At 36.2% G+C, this 27,442-nt stretch overlaps 1 protein-coding gene across 2 annotated transcripts; it reads right to left on the bottom strand.

The window, feature by feature from the left end:
* Nucleotides 1-224: 224 nt before the first annotated feature.
* On the bottom strand, nt 225-26,230 carry LOC139977091 (uncharacterized). 2 transcript variants are annotated; one of them, XM_071986131.1, is made up of 4 exons: nt 26,083-26,230; nt 9,408-10,285; nt 8,901-8,963; nt 225-8,080 (listed from the first exon to the last, which is right to left on the bottom strand). In XM_071986131.1, exons 2-4 carry the CDS (start codon nt 10,252-10,254, stop codon nt 7,938-7,940), a joined length of 1,053 nt encoding a protein of 350 aa, XP_071842232.1. In that variant the 5' UTR covers nt 10,255-10,285; nt 26,083-26,230; the 3' UTR covers nt 225-7,937. The 2 variants fall into 2 exon arrangements, with proteins under 2 accessions (XP_071842232.1, XP_071842231.1); XM_071986130.1 differs by lacking the exon at nt 26,083-26,230 and adding an exon at nt 15,818-16,700.
* Nucleotides 26,231-27,442: the final 1,212 nt, after the last annotated feature.

Genomic DNA, 27,442 nt, shown 5'->3' with positions numbered 1-27,442 from the left:
TCAGGGAGTTGAAACATAATTAGATGAGTTGACAGGTCTCCGGTCGGAAAGTCCTGCTCTATCGAAATTCTGACAAATTTAGCAGGTGACTCGTAACCTGTTATCGTACTCTACAAAAGTATTACATTAACATGAAAAAAAAAACACGGATGATCGACCGACAGAATATGCAGTATGCTACCTGACGACATTAACAGCAGGCAAAATAAACACAAAACGAAACATTTAATTGTTGCTGTATATTAAATCACGATCGCACAAAATAGAATAAATTACATTAGATATACTCAATTCAATGTGTAGGCCTATATACATGCATGCAAAAATGTCTTGAAAATATAAAAAGATAGTTAATTACATTTAAGAAAGTAGAATAGTTAGCTCTCTTTCGACTCTCCTTAAGCTATAGTAACAATTAATCGGAGGGATGTAGCATTCCTTAAACACACGTACACATATACACAATAAACAATGTAAAATATATTTGGAAATTTTTCTTCGTAATTTTTCAACGAGTGGAGAGCAAATGATGTTCAAGAGTATTGTCAATGTCGAAAACTTGATATGACATATTTGGGAAAAATCTTATAGTTTTGTTTGAACAACAATAACCACAAAATGAAATGAAATAAATATTAACTCAACTTCAATGGGGAAACCGAGACAGTGATTTAGAAATGGCATGTTGAGGTTTCTTTGGATAAAACTAAAGACATAATGAGTCATTTTCTGCATTTTCATAGGCTGACAAAACTTTGACTTTTAGGGATTGAACCTCTAATTAAAGGATGATGAATAGCTAGTAAGTCAACTCTCGACGAATGACAATATTCATAAGTTTTAGAGCAACACTTTCTAGTACATCAACAGACAGTCACATACTCTCCCTTGATAGAGAGATGTTTCTTGGACATCTTAGGAGAGTGACTTCTCTTTGGAATGAAGAGTAGGAATGTTTGATCCAAGGCGATTATATGACATATTTCTCTGAGGTTCATACCGCATGCAATGTTCTGCATTCATCAGCACATACCACGCAAAGGTGTGCATTTCATCAACACAGCTTCTACATCACATTATTGGCTCTGTAACATGATTGCACATCAACATACAAAGGTGAATGTTGTGACTTTATGTAATAATTGATAAACAATGAAAAGTGTTCTGCTGGTTACGACTCCAGCAACCACCACTCCTTTATATTCCTCCACCTGTGTTAACAATACCGTATAGACTATATGCTACTCTATTAACCACTCTACTGTTAAAACACAAAATGCTGGCAAAAAGTGCACAGCACGTCGCATTATCTGTGATGACAAACAACTTAATTGAGAAATTTTAAATCAAGGCGAACGCTTATAAAACAATCATCCATGACGGAAAATCAAGGAGAAGTCATCTTGCTGTTCTCATTCTGACATTTTGCTTGACTTTTAAATCTTCACTCTGAATTGCCTGGTGAAAAATATTCACCAGTAATCGTACAGCAACCCACGACAAGAAAATTAATCAAAATCCTCTCTCATTGTATTGTATTTCACGAGATGATATATAGACTGTTTCAGCTTCGATTGGTAGACAAATTGAACGTTGGTCGTAACTGCTCACATGAAAGTCTGAAAAGGACTAGGAATATATGAACATCACTATGGCAACGCTCTTGATGTCAGAGATGATGAACATACAAAAAAAAATGGGAAAACGAAAAGAAAGAAAGAAATAAACAAACAAGAAGGAGAAAGAAAGGCAACTGTAGGATAGAGAGTAGCCGGTAGTGATAAGGATATATATAATGTGTACGATGTTATATCGAAAACATTACAGAGTAGTAAATCAGAAAAATAGAAAAATTAACGGAAGAAAAGAATAAAACTGGACAATCACTTGTGATTTATGTTATTGTCTTATATAATGGAGGAATATGATTAAAAAGACAATTAATATACATTAATTAAAGAATAATGTATAGAGATGAGACTTGTTAAACAATTAACCCACCTTTTAGGAGCGTATAGGAGCTTCAAGTATGGATATTTGAGCACTGTGTGTATTACAGTTATAAATATGCACAAAGCAAAGATTTGTAGGTGTTCTGTGATGACAATAATATCCTCAAGTACTGGGTTTCAAACTCGAAATTTAGTTCTTAGGAAATCTAATATTCACAATTCACAAACACATTTGAAATACCGTAGGCTAATACACAAAATACTTGAAAACTATTTTGGATTAATGTAAAAGTCTGATCTATGAAGTTTTGGACGATGGGATGGCAACAGTATTAGAACATTCGATGAAGGTAATTCACATCAGAAGTGTTTGGTTGGTATGTATGTGGCTGTATTAATGATCTTATATTACACAACCATGCAAGTATAGTATATATATATTGAACATACTAAATTCAGGATGGTTAACCAATCAGATATAGGTTGCTAATATGGCTTTTAAAGGTATATTCCGGTGGCTGAAGTAGATTGCGTGTGAAAAATAGAAAAAAAAATCTGTATCTTTCGGCCAAACCTGCATCCTTGTAGCATTTTGTACAACACAGATTTGTTATTGGGTGTCATTTCATGATAAGCAAATGGCAACAGCAGAGTGAATGATGACATCATCACAGCAAGTCAGCCTCCAATGTCTTAACCATATTTATAAACTCACCTATTCACAGAGGAATATATTAATATTTCTATGACAAAAGGTTCATCTTGATGAAATTCTCTGAAATACAGAGAAACATGATAGCTACAAAAAGTCCACATTAAAAAATGTATAAGGTTTCATGGATAAAACAACAGGAAAATTAAATAGAAAACACAGCTTACAAATCAAGCAACCGCAACTTGAGTTAGAAACAAGATATCAAGATGTGGTTTGCATCTAACAGTGTTACAATTTTGCTCTTTTCCAAAAATGAGCATCATATTGTCTGCAATTGGAATATCCCATTACTGCTTGAGCGGCATGTATAAAAAGTAACAAAATACTGAGTTTCATTCTTGAATTCATGTGTATATAAATTTGGTAATGTTTGCCTGCAGCTCAAAACTGTGTCATCATCATGATCGTTGTTATTTTCCATTTACTTATTGACGAATCCCCAAGTTTTCAACAAGTTTGCATTTTACTTGACATTTATACATGAGTAACTTACGACCTCTCCATTCATTTTCAGCAATGTCATTATTTTTATACCCTACTTGAAAACACATTTTGTTTCTTCTTTGTAATTGAAAACATGAAGATCTCCACCGAATTACAATATTGGAGTAATCACACTTCTAACAAATTGTTGTGAGCTGAAATTAATTACATACAAATTGATTGACAGTTTATTATAAAGTAGTGGTGTACTAACAATGAAAGATGATTATTTAATGTGAATGCACTGGAATCATTTCCAGCATGCGTCAATGATGTAACATCTGGCATTAAGTACAGAATTACATGTGGTGACACCCACAGGCTAACATTTGAAAAGGTTCACTCATTTTCAAAACCATTATGGAACATCACTTCAGTATATATCAGCCTACTTTACTGAGTGAGATGTGGAGTCATACTTTATAAGGTGTGTGCTTAAACTCATGTTAGTTTGCTGTAAACTGAATTCATATTATTGTGGTAACACTATACAAAATATGTACTAATTTCATGTTATGGAGGGCCCTACACCACCCCCCTAAAAAAATCTTTTAACTTCAATCAAATTACAGTATAATATGAGAAGTACTGTACAGTACCTTTGATGTCAACACAACCTCTTCTTTTATTCTTAAGATCATTTTCTTTTAAATTCACAATGCATTAATCCTGTGATCTTGCACAACTCAAACTTAGAGCATATCTAGATATTAACCTTGTTAAATTGGTTAATTGTCCTTTTCCTTTAAACCACAATCATTAACAATTACCAACATGAAGTCTCTTGACATAATATAATACCTTGCATCTTAGATGGAATAAGGGTAAGAAAATAAAAATTCAAAATACATTAATTTAAATTTTACAATATTTCTTCTTTTACAGGAAAAAAGCTTACAAAAATATACTCATCCTTTAACCCTTGACCTAATTATGCAGCATATTTTCAGTCACTATACATGATAAATCAATCCAAAAGAATCCTTGACACATCTTTCTTTCTTTCACCCTACCCTACCCCACCCCTCACTAATCCCCATTCCATTAGCAAGCACATATTTTATAGACAACTCTTTCCTACTTGAGCAGAATTATCTCACAGGGGACAACAAAGCACACTTATGTGTACCTGCGGTCATATTAGAAACTAACCTTTCACCATGTTGCATTATCCTGAATATTTCGTTTGCCAGCTTATGCGAAACAACACCTTTTGTTTGTAAATGTACGATTCGTTTGGCTGTAAATAACCATTGACACCCTACACAGTCTTTATATGATATATAATATATATGTTCTCACCTTGTGAAACTTCTGGTGACTTGATCAAACAGATCTGCATTGACCATTACCATAGCAACAAGGTCAAATATACATGTGACATCTGCATGATGACATATAGCAAGACTACACAGAATCTGTTATGAGATATATCATACTCTATATATACAGAAGTCTAAATGTCACACACATGACATGAAAACCACTGTGGTCGAAGCCATTTGTAATGTTCAGCCATTTAATAACTTAAGATGCTTTGTACTTTCCTGAAATGATGACAAACTTAAAAGACCAAGTCAATCATTCTGATTCATTAGAAGGTCTGAAACAGCATTGTCTAAAAGTCGATGCAACTATAGCAGCTCCAACTAATCTTTTTGTTTTAACCTGTCCCGTTTTTGTTCACGGACCAGTTCTGTATCGCTGACGACATTTTATATTATGTCGTCCAAAAACAGTGACATTTGAGCAAATGACAGTTGGTAGTATCTGAAAAGGTAATAGGTTTGAACCCTGGCTGGCTAATGACATGAAAAGAAGAACTTTCATCCACCAGCAATCCATTGGTTACCATCTGGAATGGTCTTTCAAAATGAAAAGCTAATTCAGAATGGTCTAGATCTGTTAATTGGATTCCTACATGGCAAACACAGTAGTGTCAGCCAAAGAGGGCTCTGTTCATGCCCCTAAAAAACATATTAATACCCACCTAGCTTAACAGAACTGCCTTCCATTTATATTTAATACTTTGAAGAATTGATAAAAGGATGTAATAACTCAGTAATGGTAATGGTTTTAGCCTTGCTGAGGTTTTAACAAAGTTCATAAAACTTTTGGAGGCATTGATAATTAATCAACCACCTTGTTAATCCTCATAAGACCATCAGGGTGTTCCTTCTACCTCAAAACATGATGACCTCTCTTGGGTTGTTTATTTAATTTAGCCATTAAAATAGAATACATGGATTGAAAATCAGCCATTCAAATAGCAAAGTATTACTTATTTTTAAAGTTACGACTCCATAACCTCAAAGCATTGTCTGTGTGGATTATAAGTTAAAATCCCAGTCGGAAAGGTTGAACGTACAATGTTTCCAAATTCTGTATTCTAGATAATATCCCACAGGAAGAAAACCTGCCTGAAGAAAAAGCTTTATAAATATTATATATTAAATATTACAAATGCAGTATCACACAGCAACCAGAATTTTGGCTGACTGTGCCATTTTAAGGAAATTAATTAATGGTATACTTAATACTACCTTTTGTACATTCCCCACCCCCCCCCCCCCCAAACCATGTAAGGTATGGTATCTGTATAGTATCCTTGCTCTGTAAGATGTCACTGAGTGGTCTGAAGAATTCTAACATCTAATGACTGACAATGCAAACACTGTTGAATCTTGTTGTGAAGTCCCTATATACAATATCATAACAAACTTCAGGCATACATACATAATGTTACCAGCTTTACACATGTACACTTTATAAAAGATATTTACTCAAAACTCATAAATTAAAAATAAGAATTGAAATACTGAAAAAACAAAATTTGAAATTGTTTTTCAAAAGAGACCAAAGTTTCCTATCAAGCAACATTTAGCACACATGCAATCATACTATTTCAATATGTAAAGGCACTTACGAAAGCAGACATATTTTGCTCTATTCATATACTAATGACACTACTCTCTTTAATACTGCTAACATACTGACATGCTTCTATATTGGTTATAAATATTTTTTTTTAAATACTAAGGTGCTATGTTCAATTTTCTATGCAAAGTTAAAATGAGCAAACAAAATAATAAATATAAACAAAACTTTCAAATTAGCCAAAATTAATAGGAGATTGAAAAGGAATTGAAATAATGAGGACAACAAACAAAATATGATACAATATAAAAAAATATAAAATATATTACATAAGATATTAAAAAGAGGGATCCTAAGCTTAGGATATATGTTATGCACACACACACACACACGCCATCACATAGATTCCTTCTGCCTTCGGCAAGGAAATAGCAACAACAATACTGACACAGATATTAAAGAAAGTGATATTATGATATCACATAAATTCTTAATATTTCTAAACCATGGAACATGGGTCCGCAAGAAGGAAAGTACGTTTATATGTTACCATGGCAACAGATAAAGTGTTAAGAACAGAATGTCTAGCTAGAACTCGCTATTAACTCTATGGTAATGTGTTTATCATGTTACACTATCAGAGCTAGTCTACACGGCCACTTTTAAGCAACATTTTATGAGCTGTTGTTGTTACATATTTTATCAGTGCTGTTAACTGTATTTTTTAGTACATTAAAAAAATTTAAATTAAATAAAAAAATTAAATATTTTTTTTTTAGTTCATTAAAAAATTAAGAAAATTTTCGTTCATTATATTGACAAGTCAACTTTTATTTTGAATAATGAAAAACTTGTAAAATGATACAATTGAAACCCTTACAGTTCTATTTTTATTTTTACATGCAATAAATTTGATACATGTAAAAATGCAATAAATTTGATACATGTAAAAGTGCAGGTAGTCTACAACAATATTCTGGAAACAGCATGGAATTTTCCGTGACTAGCAAACTGAATGTATTTGATGTAAAATCTGAGCATGCCTCTTAGTATAAATAAATCAAGTATTTTCTCAGTTGAAGTAATAATCGGTAGGTTTTTAAAATAGAGAAAAATGTTTCACCATGCACAACGACTCTACACACACTAAACAGGACACAGTATTTGGAAGTGTTCTTAACCATTTAAGGAACTTTTCAGTTCATTTTGAGGCATATTTGATACAGGTACTTGACAAACCCCTGCAAAAAATATTGCCTGTCACATTGAACTTTAATAGAGTGCTAACTGTGTTTACAACGTACAAACTTACCAAGTCATGTTTTGTAATGTTGAATGCACAAAAGACTCTTTTCTTGTTAACAGCTTGTAAAAGTAAGTACATATAGTGATTAAGTAAAATTCTAAATAACAATGTTAACGCTACCTGGGGTGATCAAACGTGACGTGCTGCCCCGTAATATGCTAGAAGTCAAATAATGGTCACTTAATATGCTCAGCCCTCAAATTACATTCTACTGCCACCATAAAAAATATGGAGGGAGCAAGTAAAATGATCCATTTGGATACTTGAACTACTTTAACACTTCTCCATGTCTAGAATTAAGGGGTCAGAGCACTGAAACAAATGTTTGCTAAAGTTTTAGATACAGGTAGTGTGGCAAAAAAAAAAAAGAGAAAAAAATGGGAACCTTTTAGCTGTTTTATATAACTTAAGATAATTAGGGAGCTTCACCTTCATCTTGGAAAGCTGAAGAGTTATTTTAAGGCTAATAAAGTTAAAACTAAAACGCTTCCATGTCTCGCCCTGGGAATCTATGAATCGTGTTCACCTGTCTGCATATTTGCATATATTTGCATATTGTGCTCTGATAGGCTCCTCTTCAAACACCTGAGAGGCGCCAGAGCAACTACTTCCGAGGCATGGTTGGGCTTGACTTTAGCGCGACTGTTTTCAGTTGTACAAGTTTCTGGATTGTGATGTGTCTCGTGTCGTTCTCATGCTTCAGGTTGTCCCTCTCTTCCAGAAGCGAGACCAGGTCTGTTGAGGTTTCTAAAATTTGAGGCGCAAAAGATCAATGAGAGTGAGCAGTGATTAAAACAAAAAGCCAGGAAATTATGGAAAGAGCAGCCAAAATACGCCTCTGAATTGATATTTTGCTCTGAGACTCATCAGAGTGCAAAGACAGTGGCTTTAAAAACAAACAAACAAACAAACAAAAAGAAACAAACAGGAAAACCAATCCAAAGAAGATTTTACTTGCAGAGTTTCTTTTTTTGTGGGGGCACAGGCCTTAAAACACTCTTTCCTTTTGCTTAGATCTGTGTGAGTATGGTAAATAATGACTTTCTTTTGTATATTAGTCTTTTTTGGGGGGTTCTAAATTCACATACTGTAGCCTCCCCATTAACCCCCCCCCACCCTCCACCCTCCACCGCATCTCCCTCCGGAAGGGGCATTTTGGGAGTTAGATTCACCAGCTGCTTTTATGATAATCTCTCAGAAAGTCAATAAACAATTCTAAATTATTGCAGCTGAAGAGTTTTGAACAACACACTGAACATCCAGCCCCACTTTGGTGGCATATAAGAGGAACTCTTTGTTGAGTTGGGGGAAGTGAAGGTGTTGAGGGGGATTTACTGCCACAGGCTACATTACCTTGCATATAGCTTATAAGTTTCGATCAGAAAACAGTTTCGTAAGACAACCAATAAGCAGCCCTGATGAGAAAATCTGATTTTAATTAATGTAAATTTAGTTACCTACCTCTACGTAGGCCCGAATCAATATGAAATGCACATGTATGTATATCAACATCAATTTGGAAGCCAGAAATACATATTTGGACAGTCCAAATTTATTTTTAACTTACCAGTCACAATGTGCTGTAAGGTGTCAATGATCTCATTCAACAGTTCAAATCCAAGATTTTCCACTGTGAAATAGAAGAGAAAAATGAACAAACTGTATCGTTGAGTCTGTACAGTACATTACCACATACTTAAAACAGGATCGACTAGTTAGCTTAAATAAGAAAAAGAAAATGGAATATTTTATTTCACTTCGGAGTCTGTCCATGACTTTGACAACTAGCTCAGTAATCACAGAAGACCCAATCTTGTTATTTTAATACAAAACAACTTCAAGCATTCAGTGGAAGAAACAGCTAACAATATAACTCAATAATTTCAACTCTACACAATATGTACAATTTACTTAAATTGCAGTTCTAACAAAAATTACTTTGCCACAGTGGTTTGGTTTGATTTTTGCAAGGTGGAGGGGAAGATGGATCAAGTGCATCTATCTAATTAAAGACAGGTACCGTATGTCTACCACCTCTGAACCAAGAAGCAAGTGAAAGACAATAGTTACTCACATTCACTCTTTGTGTATTTGGTAACTGCAACATTGCCCTTCTTCAGCTGTTGCTTTCGATCTCCCTTCTCGTTCAAATTGATGTCAAGATTCGTCCAGTCTTTACTCCTCTTTCCAGAACTGAAATACTCTTTATTTTGGATATTGTTACTGTTGGAATTGAAAGGCACTGGAAGGTTCCAGAATGTCCTGTTCTTGATGACTTGAGGAATGCTCTTAAGTTCAATGCTGGGAGTTTTCTTCAAACTTCTTACATCTACAAATGAATAATGATCTTCTTTCAAGGTTTCGGAAGGCACGTTTAGGGTTAAATACTGCTCAAATTCTGGTGAGTTCTCACCGAAGAGATATCTGGCCGAGTTTCTCCTCAATTCCAGCAATTGTTCATTTGAGAGAGGATTGGAACCACGTCTGCCCAGATGGATTGGACTGCTTGATCTTGTGCTGGGGTTGCTATGTGACTTAACTTTGTTTTGAAAATTGTTCATCCAATCCAGGCTAAGCTGAGTTGGTTTCGGCAAGGACGAGGCATGGACGTGATTGGCCGGTGCTCTCAGATGACGACGGCCATTTTGTTGCATGTTGGCCGAGGGCGGGCTCTCCGTAAAGGAATGCTGAAGCGACGCATAGTGTTCCTCCTTGAAGCAGTGCTCGTGGCCAAGCTTGTTGGCATGGAGGATGCCACGCATATCGTTGAATCCGAAACGGACGGGTCCGTTCTTCAGGAGGTTGCCACATATTTTGCAATGCGTCACCTCTTCACCAGAGTCTCGGTGGCATAGCTGACAGTTGTCAGATTCCAGGTCGATGGTAACAAAGTCATCAGCCTCCTCGACATACTGCAGCATGGTACGACTACGATACCAGAGATGAAACAATCTGTAGAGAAGGAAAAACAGAGGAGACTCAAAAATAAAGTTGTGCAGGATACGACACTCTAATCTTAAACACAATAAAAACAGGTTACTCCTACTGTACGCAACACAACCTGGCCCAATTGAAACCAAACTTTCAATGATATCCTGAGTGGTATTCTTTCTTTTCAAAAGAATTCTATCAATACTGGACTTGGCTAGTTATTCATTTTAGTGATTTAGCTTGGACAGTTACATGTTTTACTCCAAAGAAGTTACACAATGCAAGACAACATTGAGTACTGTATAGATTTGATGATGTTTACCTTGTGTTTTGGCCTATAAGAAACCTAGAAGTTACAGTACCACACAAACTAGCCAAGTACCAACCGTTACAGATTCATAGATGGATCCAAGTGGTGATTGGCCAGCATCAATGTCTACACCATGATATTACAGGATGTTCATGCTGCCATGTTTTTTACACTGGTCTACACTAGTCCCATAATAGTGAGAGTACTGGGGTTGTGAGGAGACAGGTAAGTAAATACACTGTTTGATAAGCAAAGATTAATTGGTATTGAAAATAGCAAGATCCACTTCTGGCCCATCGGACTTTCAAGTTACAGAGCAGACCCAATCAACAAGCCACTTACAATAAAAATACTCCAGGTAACACAACTACAGTATCCTTGCCCTTTGATAATCTGAAAACAGCTTATCCCTCCAGAAGTTGAATAGAGGTCAAATTAATATTTAAAAACTATTTGACCAAATTATTAGCTGAAAATTATGATATATCTGATCGGCTAAATTTAAGGTCGTTCCCACTGAATCAGAGATTTTATAAACCTCTGTAATTTTGCAGTTCTGCTCCCTTAAAGGATGAAAACATTTTTACTGTTTCACTGAATCAAAGTTGGAACTTGCATAAATTTACAAGCTTGCAGCTAAGACCAACAGCAGGTACTGTATTCAACAGGCACTCAGTATTATATACATCAATAGAACTATTCCTTGATTTAAACATGCCTCAAAGCGCAAAAGTCGGTACAGCATATATTCCCTCGTGAAAACATGTTTCGGAATTTCCCTCCAGACTTGAGATATATACTTCCACGAAAAACACCTACCAGAGTAACCAGACACTTTGGGTGTTATAATGAGAGAATGGAGGTCTTTGACCGGCAGAGCCCGGTCATGATAGAGGGCGCACAGTGGTAAGAGGGTTCCAGTTCATTCCAGAAATGGTAGAGCAGAGTCATGAGACTGTGAGGAGACAGGTAAGCGAGGAGCAAAGTACATCTTTTAGTTACAGTACTTTAGCTGCTAGTGGAAGTTTATTCCCGTGATTGATGGCTTACTTGAAGGCCTGAAGTGTGACCTGGCAATTTTTAACCTTGGTTATTATTGTAAATCTTAATGGGTGAATTTGGTCGGGGATCGTGTTGCACATGAAGTAGCTCTCTAGAGGGACTTTCTAAGTACTTAACCCAAATTTAATGCCAGGCAAACCACCATCGAGTGGAATGTTTTGCAGGGATCTAAATGCAGTAGTTGTTAGCGAATTCAAGTGAATAATTTCAGTTTGCATTCTCCCTGAGGCCTGTACAGTATGTGAAGGGTGAACAAACACTTGATGAATTTCCATAGTCTGGTAGTTGTTTTAAACTTCAAGTGAAAGAGTTGCAATAGGCATGGTCTTATCTAGCTAGACCTTTATTCAACTGATCTGAAATTGCTGTTTTCGGAATTTGAAAAGAAAACGCAATGAACAAAATAAGGAAGAAAAAAGCCTGTTGAACAAGGACTTTTCCACATTTATTTGATGGTTCACCCAAAATATACCAAAAACATCTTCAAATTGAGGAGGCCCATTGAACCCCTACTGTTGGAAAGTTAGGAAATCATGCTTCCTATAGGCCGTACAGCTCAGTAGACCGTGCAAATACAGTTTCACTGCAAGAGATGTGTTCTTGCAGCTATTCACCCCCTTGCCCGGTTTAGGGAAGTACAGTATATATATATTTTGAAATGGCTGAGCAGAGGAATTTAGAAAGAGTAAGACTTTGAACTGAGCAATGTTCCCAAGGTGCTATAAAAGACAAATTCTTTAGAATTGAATACAAATTTCAGCCACTTGCCATACAATACAAATTGTGCTTAATAAATCTACTGGCCAATGTCTCCATCAATTTACAACATACTGTACTGTATCAGGCTCATGTGAGCAGTCCAATCATATTTGCTTATGCTCAGTTAAAGCGGGAGCTCATGCAAATTTTTGAAAGGACGATTATTAACTGACTTAATTTCATGTGCTTATAATGTTATTATGTGTGTGTTGTTATGTGTTTATATCACATGCTGCTAATGCTGTTATGTGTCATGTGTTGTTAAATGTGTTTATATCATGCTGATATAATGTGCTTATAATGTTGGTATGAATTGTGTATTATGTGTTGTTATATATGTGTTTATATGTTTATATAGAGTGTGCTCATAGCATTGTTATGTGTTGTGTGTTAATATAATGTGCTTTTAATGCTGTTATGTGTTTATGTAATGTTTATAATGTGTTTATCATGTTATTATGTGTCGTGTGTTGTGTTGTTATGTGATTATATAATGTTGTTATGTGTCGGGTGTTATACATGTGTGTTTGTATGTTTGAATAATGTGCTTATAATGTTGTTATGCATCATATGTTGCTATGTGTTTACATAATGTTGATTTAATGTGCTTATAATGTTGTTATACATGTTTCGTATGTTATGCGTTGTTATGTGTTTATATATGTGCTTAATGATGTTGTTGTGTGTTATACATGTGTGTTTACATCATGTTTATATCATGTGCTTATAATGTTATTATGTGTTGTGTGTTGTTATGTGTTTATAATGTTGATATGTGCTCATAATGTTATGTGTTGTTATGTGTTGATATACTGTAATGTTGATATGTGCTTATAATGTTGTTATGTGTCTTGTGTTATGTGTTGTTACATGCTTATAATGAATTGTCTACTGGCATACAAACTGCAAGTACCTTAGAAGTACTGTCCTTGCACAGGAAAACCACAAATTCCACTGGCATTGAGATAGTTAATAATACTGTAGTTTTAACATTCACCACAGTACACTCTACTGAAGGTCTGGTTTAAAATAATCGATTGTCATGGCCAATTACGACAAAGGAAAAGTAAAAAGAGATAACAGAAGACCCAACGCATGTGGTTTTGCCGTCACTAACTCACTTCAAAATGTTCAAATATTTCACAGTCTAACAATGCATAAAAATCCAAAACTTCGTCACGTGCAGTACAGGAAGAATATCTTTAGAGTTTGTCTTCCTTGAAATCTATTTTCACTTTCTCCCTAACAAGTTCTTATTAGGTTACATTCGTTTTAAAGGTTATTTTTAGCTCTAACTTTATTATAGTCATGAATGTAAAGATCTGAAAGCCTCTAACCAATCGAACAGGGACAATAAAAGACAAAAAAATGTGCCGCCACTTCACTTTAAAAGGACTTTATTGGATCTGGACTAATTCAAGGAAGAACAGGCATCTTGATTAAGATGTATCCTTCCAGACTGTTGTAAAATTACGATAACTTGTTCGAGTAGTACAGTAGTAAGTAGTCAAATTGCATTACCCTTCACACTTCCCACACATCTACAGTACTACTGTACTTTGTTACATTCAAGAGCAGCAGATTTAAACCTACATTTTCAAAATCTTTGATTGCACAAGTTTGTGAGTTTCCTGCCTGAACTAGAACAATGGACTTTAACCCTGTTCGTTTCATAGTTTTGCTAAAAAAACAATAACTGACTGCCTGAATGAATGAAAAAAAAAATGTTCATAATTTAATTCCAACTATTAGCATCCACACCTCAATTTCAATTCTTTTCCATGATACCAAAAAAAGAAAGATTAATTAACAAACATATAATTAGATGATTGGTAAGATTCTTGTAAATACTGTTCTTGCCGATACAGTGTTTCATGTTGGCACAGTCTATAAGTTTGAGCTATAAATCAAATTGGTAGACCTGTTAGAAACTATGCAATGACTTTTTCTTAATTATTCTCCATCAAAAGTTGGAGGCTAATTGGAGACCTGTGACCCTTAGACTCCCACACTCTTGGAGTAAAAACAAGGTGCTCAGGGTTATGTCAACACAGGCCTCGATGAACCAATGGCGTCAACTTCTCTACGCCACCTGACATACAAGAAAATATTATTGGTAGCCGTGGCTTTGGCCAGGAGAAGAAGTTGCCTGCATGCCCTCTCCGTGGCAGAGGGGCATGTCCGTTTCGACAACCATGGCATTCACCTGATCCCTGTCCCAGCGTTCCTGCCTAAGAATCAGGCACTGAACTTCTTGCCAGGAGACATCTTCCTCCCCAGGCTCTCACTCTTTTCCTCTGTCAGAGAGGACAAGCTGTGGTGCCAAGTGTGGGCACTGCTATGGTAAATCAGAACCAGAACACTCAGTACCTCACTAAGGCTGTTCATTATCCTGTATGCACCCTACACGCCTGCCTCCAGGGATACGACCTCCAGATGTATTGTGCAGCTTTCTTTTTTCTTTTCCTTTTTCATATTTAAAAATAGATAGTTCTGGCACTGAAGATAAAAACCACTGCCATCAATAAGTCATGTTTTAAAAGTTTCAATATATTTTAGATTCAGCATTTGAAAAAAAAAACATCTCCATTACAGAAACTAGAAACATTGTAATATAACAAATAAGGAAAAACTTAAGAAAAATTTAGCAATTGTGGCTCCATGATGTCATATTTAGACTTGATCAAGTCTTCAGACCTGTGCATGAAGGAACATATTATAGGTTATTGATGCTGGACAGTACCAATTGTGTCTCCTTTAAGTCAACAGATTATTTCTTCAGCAAGTACAGTAAATTTTTCCTTTTACAGTTGAGTATTATTATTACTGGATTGTGGCAACACAAAAGACAGAGCTCAGATACACAATATTACAGTGCTAAATGCTGACATTAACGTCTCACCTGATCGTCTTCAAATGTCATAAAATGAAACAACTTGTCAGCCTGCCATTTATTTAACCATGCACGTTTACAGCATCACGGCATCAATAAATGCATAGGGTTTTGGTACTTGGTTAAAGCATGCTTCGATGTTAAGAAGTTGTAACAATTTCTCGTAATTCAACAAGCATTATTTTGGTCGAGACCTAAAGTGGCAGAAATTGTCAGTTACTGTATTTGGTACAGTATGTACTGTATGGTATGACTAGATCATAGCAAATTGCAACACAAACATTGCTTTAATGTATAAGCACACGTTTGTTGGCATAATACATAAAATAATGCATAATACATAGTACTGATAATCATCTTGCTTTTCCCTTTAATTAATATTTTTACATGTAATCGGTGTTGACAATATACCTGTGCAGTGGATACCAATAGCATGCATGTAACTGTATACTGATAGTCATAATATAATTTATATTAATTTTACAATGAATCTCTGATATTACATTTTGCAGATATTTCACATAGTTACCTGTACATCTTTGACCACAGAGGAACTGCGAATGGTTACAGAAAAGTTCACAGATTTTTTCCAATCATTCAAGTTCTACAATTTGATCCAAAGCTCTTATCCAGATCCAATATGAAGTATATCTGTTACACATTTTACCTGTGATCAAATTTCACAGTTTATCAAATAATCCTCTGAGGTTTAAAAACGGGCAAATTTCTACAGAATATCTTCCTTCTCATCTCCACCAGTGTTATCATCTTCCACATTGGCGAAACCAAAATTAAAAAAAAAAATGACAGTTTTCAAGATCGAAAAACTTCCAATGTTTGACAGTACTTACAAAGACCAGCAAAATCTGATAAAATGTTGTTGCAGTGTTAGCTCATCCAGCTGTTTACATGCATAATTCAGAATGGAGATGACATCCTAATGCACAAGGTTATGAAAGCTTTTCCACACCAATTCATGTACATGTTAGACCCTCCTTGAGTACTTGCGTGAGTAGAATAGAATTTATACAAACTCTGTGAGGTGTTCAAGGTCTAACGTTTTCCCAAGAAGGAATATATACTTACAGAAGACTGCACGTAACATATTGACCGTGCGGAGAGATCAACATTTGGAAGGAGAAGGAGTACTTAAAATAGTATATACAGGATTGGTTTGTAGACTTACTGTAGTAAAACAGATTTCAGATTTACCAGAGTTACAAATATGAACTTTGTTATATATATTCCTTGATAAATCTGCTGATCGACTGTTTTGGTCCACATGTATTCAACTTACATTTAACTTTACATGTACAGTATGACAGAATACATTGCAAAGGTGATACTACCTAGGACAACATTTTGTGACATACTGTATATTCTGAAAACTCCTCTACAAAATTGGAACAATGTTATGCTCAAAATTGCATCATCCATTCTTTTTTGTATATTTTTGAAAAACTTCCCAGAAAATGCAAACTCGGAACAGAAAATGTCATACTTTGGGCTTGCTAATCAGCTACAAAATGCCACCCAAATAATACAGTATTCATAAGGAAACCTCTACTCCAGTTTTAAGAAATTCTCCCAAAATCACCCCAAAAGTTGATTTAGTGGCATAATTTGAAAAATTTTCTTTGGATCCTATGAAACTCAACACGAAATGGTTTTTATCAACGACCTATTTACGGTAACATGTTCTGGAACTTCGGGGTGTCACTACTGTAGCAGCTCATTACCTCCAACATTTAACTGACCTTATCACTATTTTTCTCTCTCCAAATCGCTCAAAAATGCAAACTCTATCTAGCAAAGTTACATGTACAATAATCTAGACTGAAATGTCTTTTAACATTTTTTTCCAATCATAATGAGGCCATCCCATTATGACATCATTTATGAATTTTATGGCTTTCACATGATCTTTTTCATTTTCTAAAAAAAGAATCGCTACATAAAAAGGCAAACTGAATACGTGCTGTTCACTTTGTTCATCCACCATCTGAAAACTACGACACCTGACTTTGGTTGTACAAAATTTGTTTTTCAATTTGCCGCATTACTCTCTCCAGCAACCAAATGGAAGTTAGTTTTTAGCATTCCTGTTTTCCGCTCAAATCGGTTTTGATAGCCAACATTTTCTTGCGAAGCACTTGCCTCATTTGCAGAGGAGTAAATTTCTACGCAAATTGAGTCGACGAGGCCATAAAAGGCAAATGGATGGCTATATAAATATACAGCCTGTACAGTATTTCACTCTTCTACTGATATCACTGATAAATTGTGCGATCCATTTAACCATAAATCATGCAAATCACTTTCTTCCCACCGGTCTGTAAAAATTTATCAAGGGAATTATATCCTGGAGATGACAATAAAGCATGAAACTGTTAACGATGATTTATTCGCACACCAGAATTACTTCAGAAAAAGGTTTTAATTCAAGGTTTACTCTGAAACAGAACCGACAGTCTGTCATTTCCTCCACATGACATAAAAGACGCTGTCAAACTCCATTGCGAAATTTCTGCAAAATAATCACGATTCCAGACCGATGAAGTCTAAGACGTATCTTTAGCAGCTGAACATTCGACGAGCCAAGATTCTTTCACCAGTCGAATTCAAATTGAAGAGAAAGTTAGAATGCCGTCAACGTTCGCCTCCGTCGCATCGATTCTCAACAGCAACCATTTCTGATTGATTTTGTTTCTCCCCACAGCTTGCCAAATAAGCCAAAGTTACAAGATTCATCATGCCCAGAGGCAAGGATTTGAATCTGGGAGAATTTGCAGTGATTCTGTCGAAGCGGAACCTATCTACAGTTAGATTCTGCAACACAATTTGTTGCCATTGGTTACGGACCTACAAGGGAGGAAATGAATTGTGAACTCCCAGGGGGTCATAACATTCCCAAATTAATAATGTTTTCTTCGCATGTGATCAGTGTTGCGTACCCAGTTTATCTCTCCAGGCTCTCCTGTGGACAATTTTATCACTTAACGAAATTGATGCGTTTTAATTTTCTGACTGAAATGGACCAGAAAAATTCCTCTTATTAAATGCATTTTACAGAGCTCTACTTGAGGTGATGAAAAAAAAAAATTGCCACAGATACACATTTGTGATTTGCTAGCATGCATGACCTATTGGGAAGTGGGCAGTAAGGACTTAATTTAGGAATTAAAAGCAGCAAAAGGGCTTTGACCTTGTTGCTATTTTCTTTTCATGGCACGTAAGAAATAGACATTGTGAGAATAGGCAGTTAAGAATGGAATAAAGTGACTAATTTGATATGTTTACATGTGATCGGCAAAACATAATGATTACAAAGATAGCCATTAATTGCCCATATTCTTTAAAAGGAGGCTGGAGTGTTGTGTAAAACAAACAATTAAAGTCTTCAAAAAATTACCAGCCAATCCACTGTTGACTAATCTTCGGGCAAAACTCCCACCATAAACTGCCCTTGAAGACAAAATTTTGACAAAAACTGAATACATCGGTCTAAAGTTTAACATAGGAGGATTACAGAGGAGTGTTACAGTACATACTCAACACAACATACATGTACATACAGTAGATCTATGCAAATGAAACAATAAATGAAGCAAGAAAAAGCCCACTACAAACTACTGGTAACACTTACAAAAGACTAACAAGGGAATTCATGAATACATACTGTAAGAAGAGTAATGTACAATTTGACATGCATGTAAACAATGAGAGGGAAAGGGCAAGAAAACTAGCGGTAGCCATTGGCAGAACTGCTACACATGTACCCCTATCACAAAGGTCTTCCAAAAATTGGGAAAGGGACTGCTCCCAAACTTTTCAAAAAGTCCTCCCCAAATCAAAAAGGTTTCTTATCGGGCTGAGCTGAGCTGCTGAGCATGATATTATGACTTCTTCTTCTGAAACACCACAATAAAAGTCCTCAGTTCTGCAGGAATTAAGTCGAAAAGAAATCCAAGGCAACAAATGCACATTTGGTGGTGGGATGAGAAGGGAGGGGTCTGGTGATAGAGGGCACACAGTGGGAAAAGATTACCAGTTCACTTTAGACATGGTAGAACGAGTGTTTTGAGGTTGTGAGGAGACTACTAATAACATAAGGAACAAACTGTTTAGCCTACTCCTGTCTAGTCCTGTGAATTTATGCAAGAAATTGAACCAAACTCAATTGTATTTAAGCTGTCATTGCATGTGAGATCTCAAACCACTCTGCTTCCTGGCAGGTTAGCCATTACTCCTGTTGGTTGGATGGTAATTACAATGCCAGTGCCACTGTTACCACTAATTGTTTAACAGTCACGTAGATCTGTGGTTTTTCATTCTACGGAGATGTTTAAAAAGTTTACACTACAATACACAGTTGGTCAATAATCTGCGAAAATCTGCACTCTGCAGTACTTAACAGGATTCACCAAGTCTGAAAAAGTACCCCTTACTTTACCATCTGTTCTAAAGCCCGCTGTAATAGATTGAGATTTTAATTACTTGCTGGAAGAAATACCTGCCTATGTCCAGGTAGGCCTAACCAACATCGAATTTCCCCCAAAGTTTTAATAACTGTTAAATGTTAAATATATTTGTACTTGAGAAGTGAAATTAACCTACTTAGACCTACGTGAATGTACAGTAGAGCCAATGTTCACGCCAGCGCTCAAGAAGTTGCCGAAGACGAGTTCAAAAAGCCCATCACAAACAATAACTAGAGCACCAATGGTGCAGAAGCTCATACCTTTTCAAGCTTAAAAATGTAGGGCTAACAAAACTTTATGGCCCACCAAATTTCAGGCCATTTTTCAGATTCCACCAATTTTGGGCCCATGAGGAATAACCCCCCCCCCCCCTCCGTTAGCAGAATCCTGGCCACACCACTGGCTATAATTCCTATTTTCCCCCTTTAAATCCTATTTTACCCACTCTCTCAAACAATACTGGCACTGACCTACCCTATTAAACTTTCTCCCTTCTACCTGAGCAGACCTGAAGCACTCCTTGCCAAAATTTTGGCTGGCTGCCTACATACCTCAGACTCAAAGTCTTCTAAGAATCGGCTAGTGCTGATTGGCTATAGGGCTCTCATGCTTACAGTTCAACAGTTAATAACAACTCCCAGTCCTGCTTTAATCCCACTAACAGCCTCTGCAGAGCTTAACCACAAATGTAAACAAACACTGCAGAGACTGGGAGACAAATTAAAGGAGCTTTGCAAAAGGTGAAGGCTCAGATTTTTTTAAACAATGGGGATTAATTGTAATTAATTAACTTTTGACCAAAAATTATTAGGCATCACCTTATTCATACTCAATCCAACAATCATCAGTTCAATTTTGAATATGATCCATCAAAATCTTGAGGAGATTGAGATATTTGAAAATATTACAAAGAATGACCCCCGATGACCCCCTAAATGACATTTGACCTCAATTTTCCGAACACCCCTCGTAACTCTCATCCCGAGGAACGTTGTGACCAAGTTTCATTATAACTGGCCATACACTGTACGAACAGGAGCAATTTGAAAATATAGGGCCGCGGCCCGGGCCACAAAAGACCCCTAGTTGATCTTTGATCTCAAATTCATGAACACCCTGAAGGTAAAACTTCCATAGTACTATCGTGACAAACCCTCAACATTGTACCATGGAATCTGTAGGAGAAGAAGCATTTTGCGTATTTCCACAAAATGGCCCATTACGGCCCACAGGTGACCTTTGACCCCAAATTTTGGACCATCTCTGATGGCCCTATACCCAATGGTCCTTGTGTCCAAGTTTCAGGAAATTCCATCACACACTGTGCGAGTGGGAGCAGTTTTACCAATTGTTGACGGATAGAGTGATAGAATGATAGAGTGATAGATGCCGCACTGTAACAATAGCTCACACCAGCATGCTGGTATGAGCTAATAATACTACTTATAATAATGATAAACGATCATGATAACACAAACAAACAATAAAAGCTCTCTTTACATTCATTTAAATCTATTCAGTAACATATTAAAATTATAATCGGCTATCGTAAGTTATTAAATCGGATCTACTTTACAAACAGACCACAGCTTGCACAAAATGTGAAAAAAGTTTTTGTGGAATGCTGGGTAAATATTAAACAAAAGATGCATTGTGCAGTACAGGTCACCAAGTGTTTGCACAATGAACCATATGCCTATATGTATAGTGTGTATTCTATAACTCTACAGTAGACTTTCACCTAACCTCTAGATAACGATCGTTGCAGCTGACTTATTTAGTCATACAGTAAGTTCAATGATACTTGTACATTTTCCATACTTTACAAAATGAAGGATAGGAAACATTTCTCAATGCATGTTGGCAATTTGCTACATACAGTATGGATATAAGGCCTATTTGAAATAGTTCAGTGGTTATATCCTTGATCTTGTACATGCCTAAGTTACCGCTTCCTATCACTGAGACAATGTAAAAAGTCTTTGTTGCTTTAATATCACTAAAATGAGCTGAAAGTTCCTAAGTGGGCATTTGGCCCCCTTCATCCTAACCAGGGGCTTCCCATTGGAACCCCATCGGGGGGTAACCCCACGGACCTCCCAGCTGACTTGGGCAAGATCCTGTGCAAACACCGAGTAAAGCCTAGTACCAAATTTGTAGCTGTTAACAGTGTGCTTTGGCTTTAATAATTAGATTTACAAATTCTTAAAGTTTTCAAAAATACTCTCCTGGAGGCTATGACTTCTTTAATTATTCCCAGACATATCGGAGAGGTTTGCTGAGATGCAACTGAACAATGCTCTGCTCAATGGTAGCTAAGTAAAGTGCTTCTTCAAGTCATATGTATTACATGCAAGACCACTAGTTGACTTTCCAGCATATAGGCCTATTTGGGGGCAAATGCTAGTTTTTGGCTACTAGAAAGTGCTTACTATACTGTACGTAGATAAAGGTTAGTAGCATTCTTCAGCAATTCTTTCCAGAGAATACAGACAAATACAAAAACTAATTAACAATAAGTTTGTATTTAAACAGTTAGCTGTCACATAATTGTATGTAATGCACTTTGAACCAGGTTTCTACAAGAAAAGGCATGAATTCTGAAGGTGGTGTCATATTTCCACTTTGTAATAATAATAACAAAAGCAGGAACACAACTCCTATTTCTTTTACCTGAGTAGATTGGGAGGTGGGAGCTGATCATGTACTCTGATGAGGGGCCTTAGGGGAAGTGGTTGTCCCTTCCTTTGAGAAAGTATGGTAACATGGGGTGCCTAGATGCAACATGGTGAGCACACTTTGCAACATTTGACAAAATGAACAATAGAAGAATTTTCACTTGTATTATAACTTTTTGTACTGCATGTATACAGGTCAGTGCATTACTTACATGAAACATGTTTATACCATTATAAGAAGTGTTGTCTGCCAGTGGGGAAGAGGAAGGGAGAGAGTTGAGCCCACTGATTTTTTGTACAGTCTAAAGCCTTCCCCTCCCCCCCCCCACTCCACAGTATACACTACATAATGTACATGGCTGTGCCCCTGAGCACAAGGCTTTGAATTTTTAAGCAGATCTTTGATGTGTATTAAAATGTTCCATTTATCCATGTATGATGACACTTACCTGTTTTCATAAACTTTTGAGAGAACCACAATGATTTTTTTTCTGTTATAAAAACAGGATCTTCTGGTGGCAGACAATGTGTCCAGAAGAGAAAATTGTTCCACAGCGTCAACACACTGTAAGTTATAAGTCCCATCTCAATATATATCTTTGTCCATAGCTCAAGATATGGGTGTTTGAGGGTAACCTAACACAGGCTAGAAGGAACATCTGAACCCATGAATCAAAGACTAAGGTGGTTTGTGATGTCATCACTTCTTAGAAGCTTTACTTTGATTACTGTATAAACTTTCTTACACATCTTTGAAACATGATAAATTTGGAATGTTTTCTCAGAGCTGTAAACCTTTTCTGCCTAATTTAGAATGATATTATAATGCAAATCTTTGACAGAAATATAGAGAAAAACAAGAATATTTTCAGCTGAAAAAAAAAGACACCAGTACAGTATATACCGCATGTAAGTTCCACCAACTTTGATAAAGAAAGACAAAGAAAGCATATAGTGATTTGTCATTATAGTCACATGTTCTTTCTGTGATGGGCATACAATTTTTACATTTCTTTAAGACAGGCTTTACCAGACCTGTCAACCTGTTTGACCCCAAAATAGGGAGAATAAACATTTTTCAGGGCCAAAAAACCGGGAGAATAAGGGGAAAATGGGGAGGCTGGTAATTTTCAACTGAAATTATATAAATACTCCTAAATAATTAGTCTACAGTACTGCTCATGTATAACTGGACATGTGTACGCGCACAGGATCGTATAAAGACGTATAAACAAGTACAATCGCGTATAAAATCGTTGACAAATTGCCGCGTAGACACCTCGTATAATCCCTGTACGAGTTTATACGCAGGTTATGCTATTGTGCTCAATGAATAGGGATTAAAGTCGCCAAAAGAATTAGTAAAGTGTTTGAAAAAGCTGTTTCTTAAATCGTAGTTTAAGACGTGATATTCACCTAGCATCGAAGAGGACGCAGGTAAAGTGTGTGCCGCCATAGAACTTAACTGTTTTTTGTCGTATACAAGTAGTCTACATGCGAACTGCACACATTCGGTATGCCGCATATATACAAACAAGTGACAACTTGTGTTTATTAAACTTGTGCACCATGGCATATGCACAGTGCACGCCGTATTACTGTACTGTATTCAGGACTCGACCAAGGCCAATGTACAAAAACGACATTGGGCGAAGTTTGAGAACTGACAAAGCAGCCTGACATTGGTTAAGAGTCCCGCACAGCACTGTGTCAGTTGTAACATGTTTGTAAACAATCAATCTAATTTTAGATTACACTTATTACGCGATAGGCATCACTGGCGGATCCAAGGGGGGGCCAAGGGGGGCCATGGCCCCCCCAAAGGTGAGCCAAAATGTGTTTCCGAACATCCGCTAAATCATATGATTGGAAATAAAAAAAATCGAGAGGCATAGCAGTGGTAGACTAGTCTAAACCTTTTCGTTTTCTGGTTTAAAATTAAATGCAGAGCTCCCAACTGACCCGCAATTCGCGGGAATTAGACCCGCATTCTAACACCCAAACCCGCTGACCCGCACAAGCGTCCGAAAAAAAACGCATTGTAATTGTCAAGTATACATAAAAAATTTGCATCAAATTTTTACTTAGCAACCATCATTTCTTTAGCTAGTTCAATTATAAAAAAGCTATTCTTTAGCATAACAGAGTATAAAACCTCCTTTACAGCATCATTTGAACCTCAAATTAGCCTATAATTCTTTTCATTGGGGCGAGCAGTGAACATTTTCATGGCACGGAAAAGAATGAATTATCACCTACTATTCAATTTATTGATGTTACACACAAAAAAAATGCATATTTCTCAGAAAAGTTTGGGTGACAAAAGCCTTTCTAAGTGCCACAATTTTACATGTAGGAATCACCAGGATTCCAAAAAAATGCAAAAGGGAGGGGGACACCCCTTTTGAAATTTAAACCTATTTAAGCTAGAAATTTATAACCTATGAGAAATAAAATTTCTTGAGAAAGATGATCCCAACTTTGTTTTATAAATATCTTAGAAAATTACAACTGGGAAACACTTTTTTTTAGAAGTAAATTAACATCACCATTGTACACTTTTGTCGCACCAAATTGCATCTGAGGGCATTCAGCAATAGACAATTTTCCAAAGGGGGAGGGGGTGCCCCCCTCCCCTTAGACCCCTCTCCCATATCACTCTAATGCCACTTTGGCCCCTCCCAAACAAAGGCCCTGGATCCGCCAGTGATAGGCATAGGACTAACTGTTGGCTATTTTCAGAAATTTCGCAAATAATGAAACATTAAAAAACCAGGAGAATAGAATATGAAACCGGGAGATTCGGGTAAAAACCGGGAGTCTCCCGGTAAAACCGGGAGAGTTGACAGGTCTGGGCTTTACCCTACCCTTTCAATAACCAAGAGCCTACTAGTATGATATATTAAAACTGTGTGATTTGACTGTTAAGATTTGATGCATAGCGTAATTTAAGACGCACATACTGTACTTTTCTTTATGGCTTGATGAGTCTCTCAGCTTATAGAATGTGAATTTAAGCAAGATCGCGATGCTTATTCAGTCAATGATGGGGTAATTTATACTAGCCACAACCTTCTGACAAATGGTAGTAGTCTATTATGCACCACCTAAATGTTAGCCACTATTCACTGTCATTTTTCTCATGAATTAATGGTAGTCACAACTCACAAGGAATTTAATGCTACTATTTGTCTATGCCAGTGCCTAGACTCAAAACCTGTCCTGATAATTGTAACATACCAATGTTGCCATTACCATACCATTCATGCACCATTACCAATGAAACATTTTCACGAATGCCTTGTTCAAGTTTAGTTCACAATTTTAATTAACACTTTCACTTCGCTCAACTGTATAATGATTAGCACCAAACGCAGACTAAACACAATAAGGCAATATTGTAAAACTTTGGTTCTGGTATAAAGTATAGGCTATATACTGTAATTTCACTGTGAGTATGACCTAACTTTCACTTTCTCATACAAGATTAACAGTCGCTAACGTTAGGCTATGAATGAGACTATGCAGTTACGACACCATAACAACGAAGCAACTCTTTGGAAACTGATGTTCGTAAAAGTTGTCTTCACTTACCGATTAACACTACATCGTCATTCAACGATAACATTTCTTACCTTTAACTCTTGATTTATTCCCAATATTAACTCAGCCACAGGGATATGTTATTTACAGATGTAGCTAGTTTGTAACGGTACTTCTCGCGTACTTTGTAGCACTGTACATTATACATAGGCCTAGTTGTTATTGTGTGTTAATGTTTTGTTTACAGCTGTCCACTACGTCACAATGGGCTTTTCCGCGAACGGACGTATGACAACTAACTATGATGTAATAGCATTGGGAACCGCTTGATTTGTTGTAACTTTGCGATTTATGGAAACGATATTCCCCGGTCATGAGTAATTACCAAGGAGGAACTGCCAATGGCAATATTTCAATAACTGATCTACTGCACGAAAAATATGAACAAAAGCTCTCACAAATTCACCTTAACTCCTGGAAAGACAGTAGATAATGACTCGCTAAATACCCATGAACTTTGAAATAAATAAATAAATAAATAAAAATAAACTCATCATTGAAGGTGCTAGTTTTACTTGAAATGGGGAAGATGGGTTGGAAATTACGCTGGAAAGAAACAACACTGTAATTAAGTTACCCGTTGGCATCTTGTAACCTTTACCCAGACTGAGGTTAGCGCTTGAAGCAAGTTATTTTTACCCTGATGAAACGATATTTCTATGTGAAATGCAACCGATGAAGTTATTCAATGATCTGAGATGTCTTTTAATTGTGAACAATCAATGTTTAAATAGAAGCTGCTACTAGGAACGGAAGGCCAAACAGCTACAATTGAAACGATTCAGGCCCATTTTACAAATTCAGGGATATTCCTGGGACAGTTATAAACATTCCTGGGCCATTTCTGGGGATAACAATTTTATCTGGAGATGGTACATGAGCTCCGTCGAGTTTTGGCAAAATTCTGAGATAATTAATTCTTTGGGTGTAGGCAGCTACAGTAGCGCACTTATTTTGTTGCCAAATATTGTTTAAAAATTTAATAAAATTCAAAAAATTAATAAAATTCAAAAAAATTAATAAAATTCAAAAAATTAATAAAATTCAAAAAATTAATTAAATTCAAAAAATTAATAAAATTAAAAATTAAACAAAAACAAAAAAACTTAAACAAGATTGTTTTTCACAACTTAGCTGCTTTTTTTACAGGGAAAAGGTTCATGCCCATTCATTCTTGCAAGGAATTTTTGCAAAATATCTATAATAACCCATCCCTTTATAATCTCTTTTTGTTGCAATAACTTAAAGGTATTATAGTCTGATAATAATCAGTTTTCTTCAAATGATATGATATGAAATGATATTATCCTGCTTAAGTATAATCTTTTAAACTAGAGCATGTTGTGTGAGCTTCCTTTTGAACTCCTGTCATTACCATAGGATTCATCCAGC

This window comes from Apostichopus japonicus, chromosome 12 (genome assembly GCF_037975245.1).
Source record: "Apostichopus japonicus isolate 1M-3 chromosome 12, ASM3797524v1, whole genome shotgun sequence".
NCBI classification, from domain to species: Eukaryota; Metazoa; Echinodermata; class Holothuroidea; order Aspidochirotida; family Stichopodidae; genus Apostichopus; species Apostichopus japonicus.
Note: the sequence above shows the minus strand (reverse complement) of the source record. Positions and strands in the feature narration are given on the sequence as shown.

Excerpts from the sequence above, each read along its gene's own strand:
- LOC139977091 (XM_071986130.1), bottom strand. Across the intron at positions 8,964-9,407 it reads CAAATACACAAAGAGTGAAT|TGGAAAATCTTGGATTTGAA; the intron begins GTGAGTAACTAT and ends TCTATTTCACAG. Across the intron at positions 8,081-8,900 it reads CTTACAGCACATTGTGACTG|AAACCTCAACAGACCTGGTC; the intron begins GTAAGTTAAAAA and ends CTCAAATTTTAG.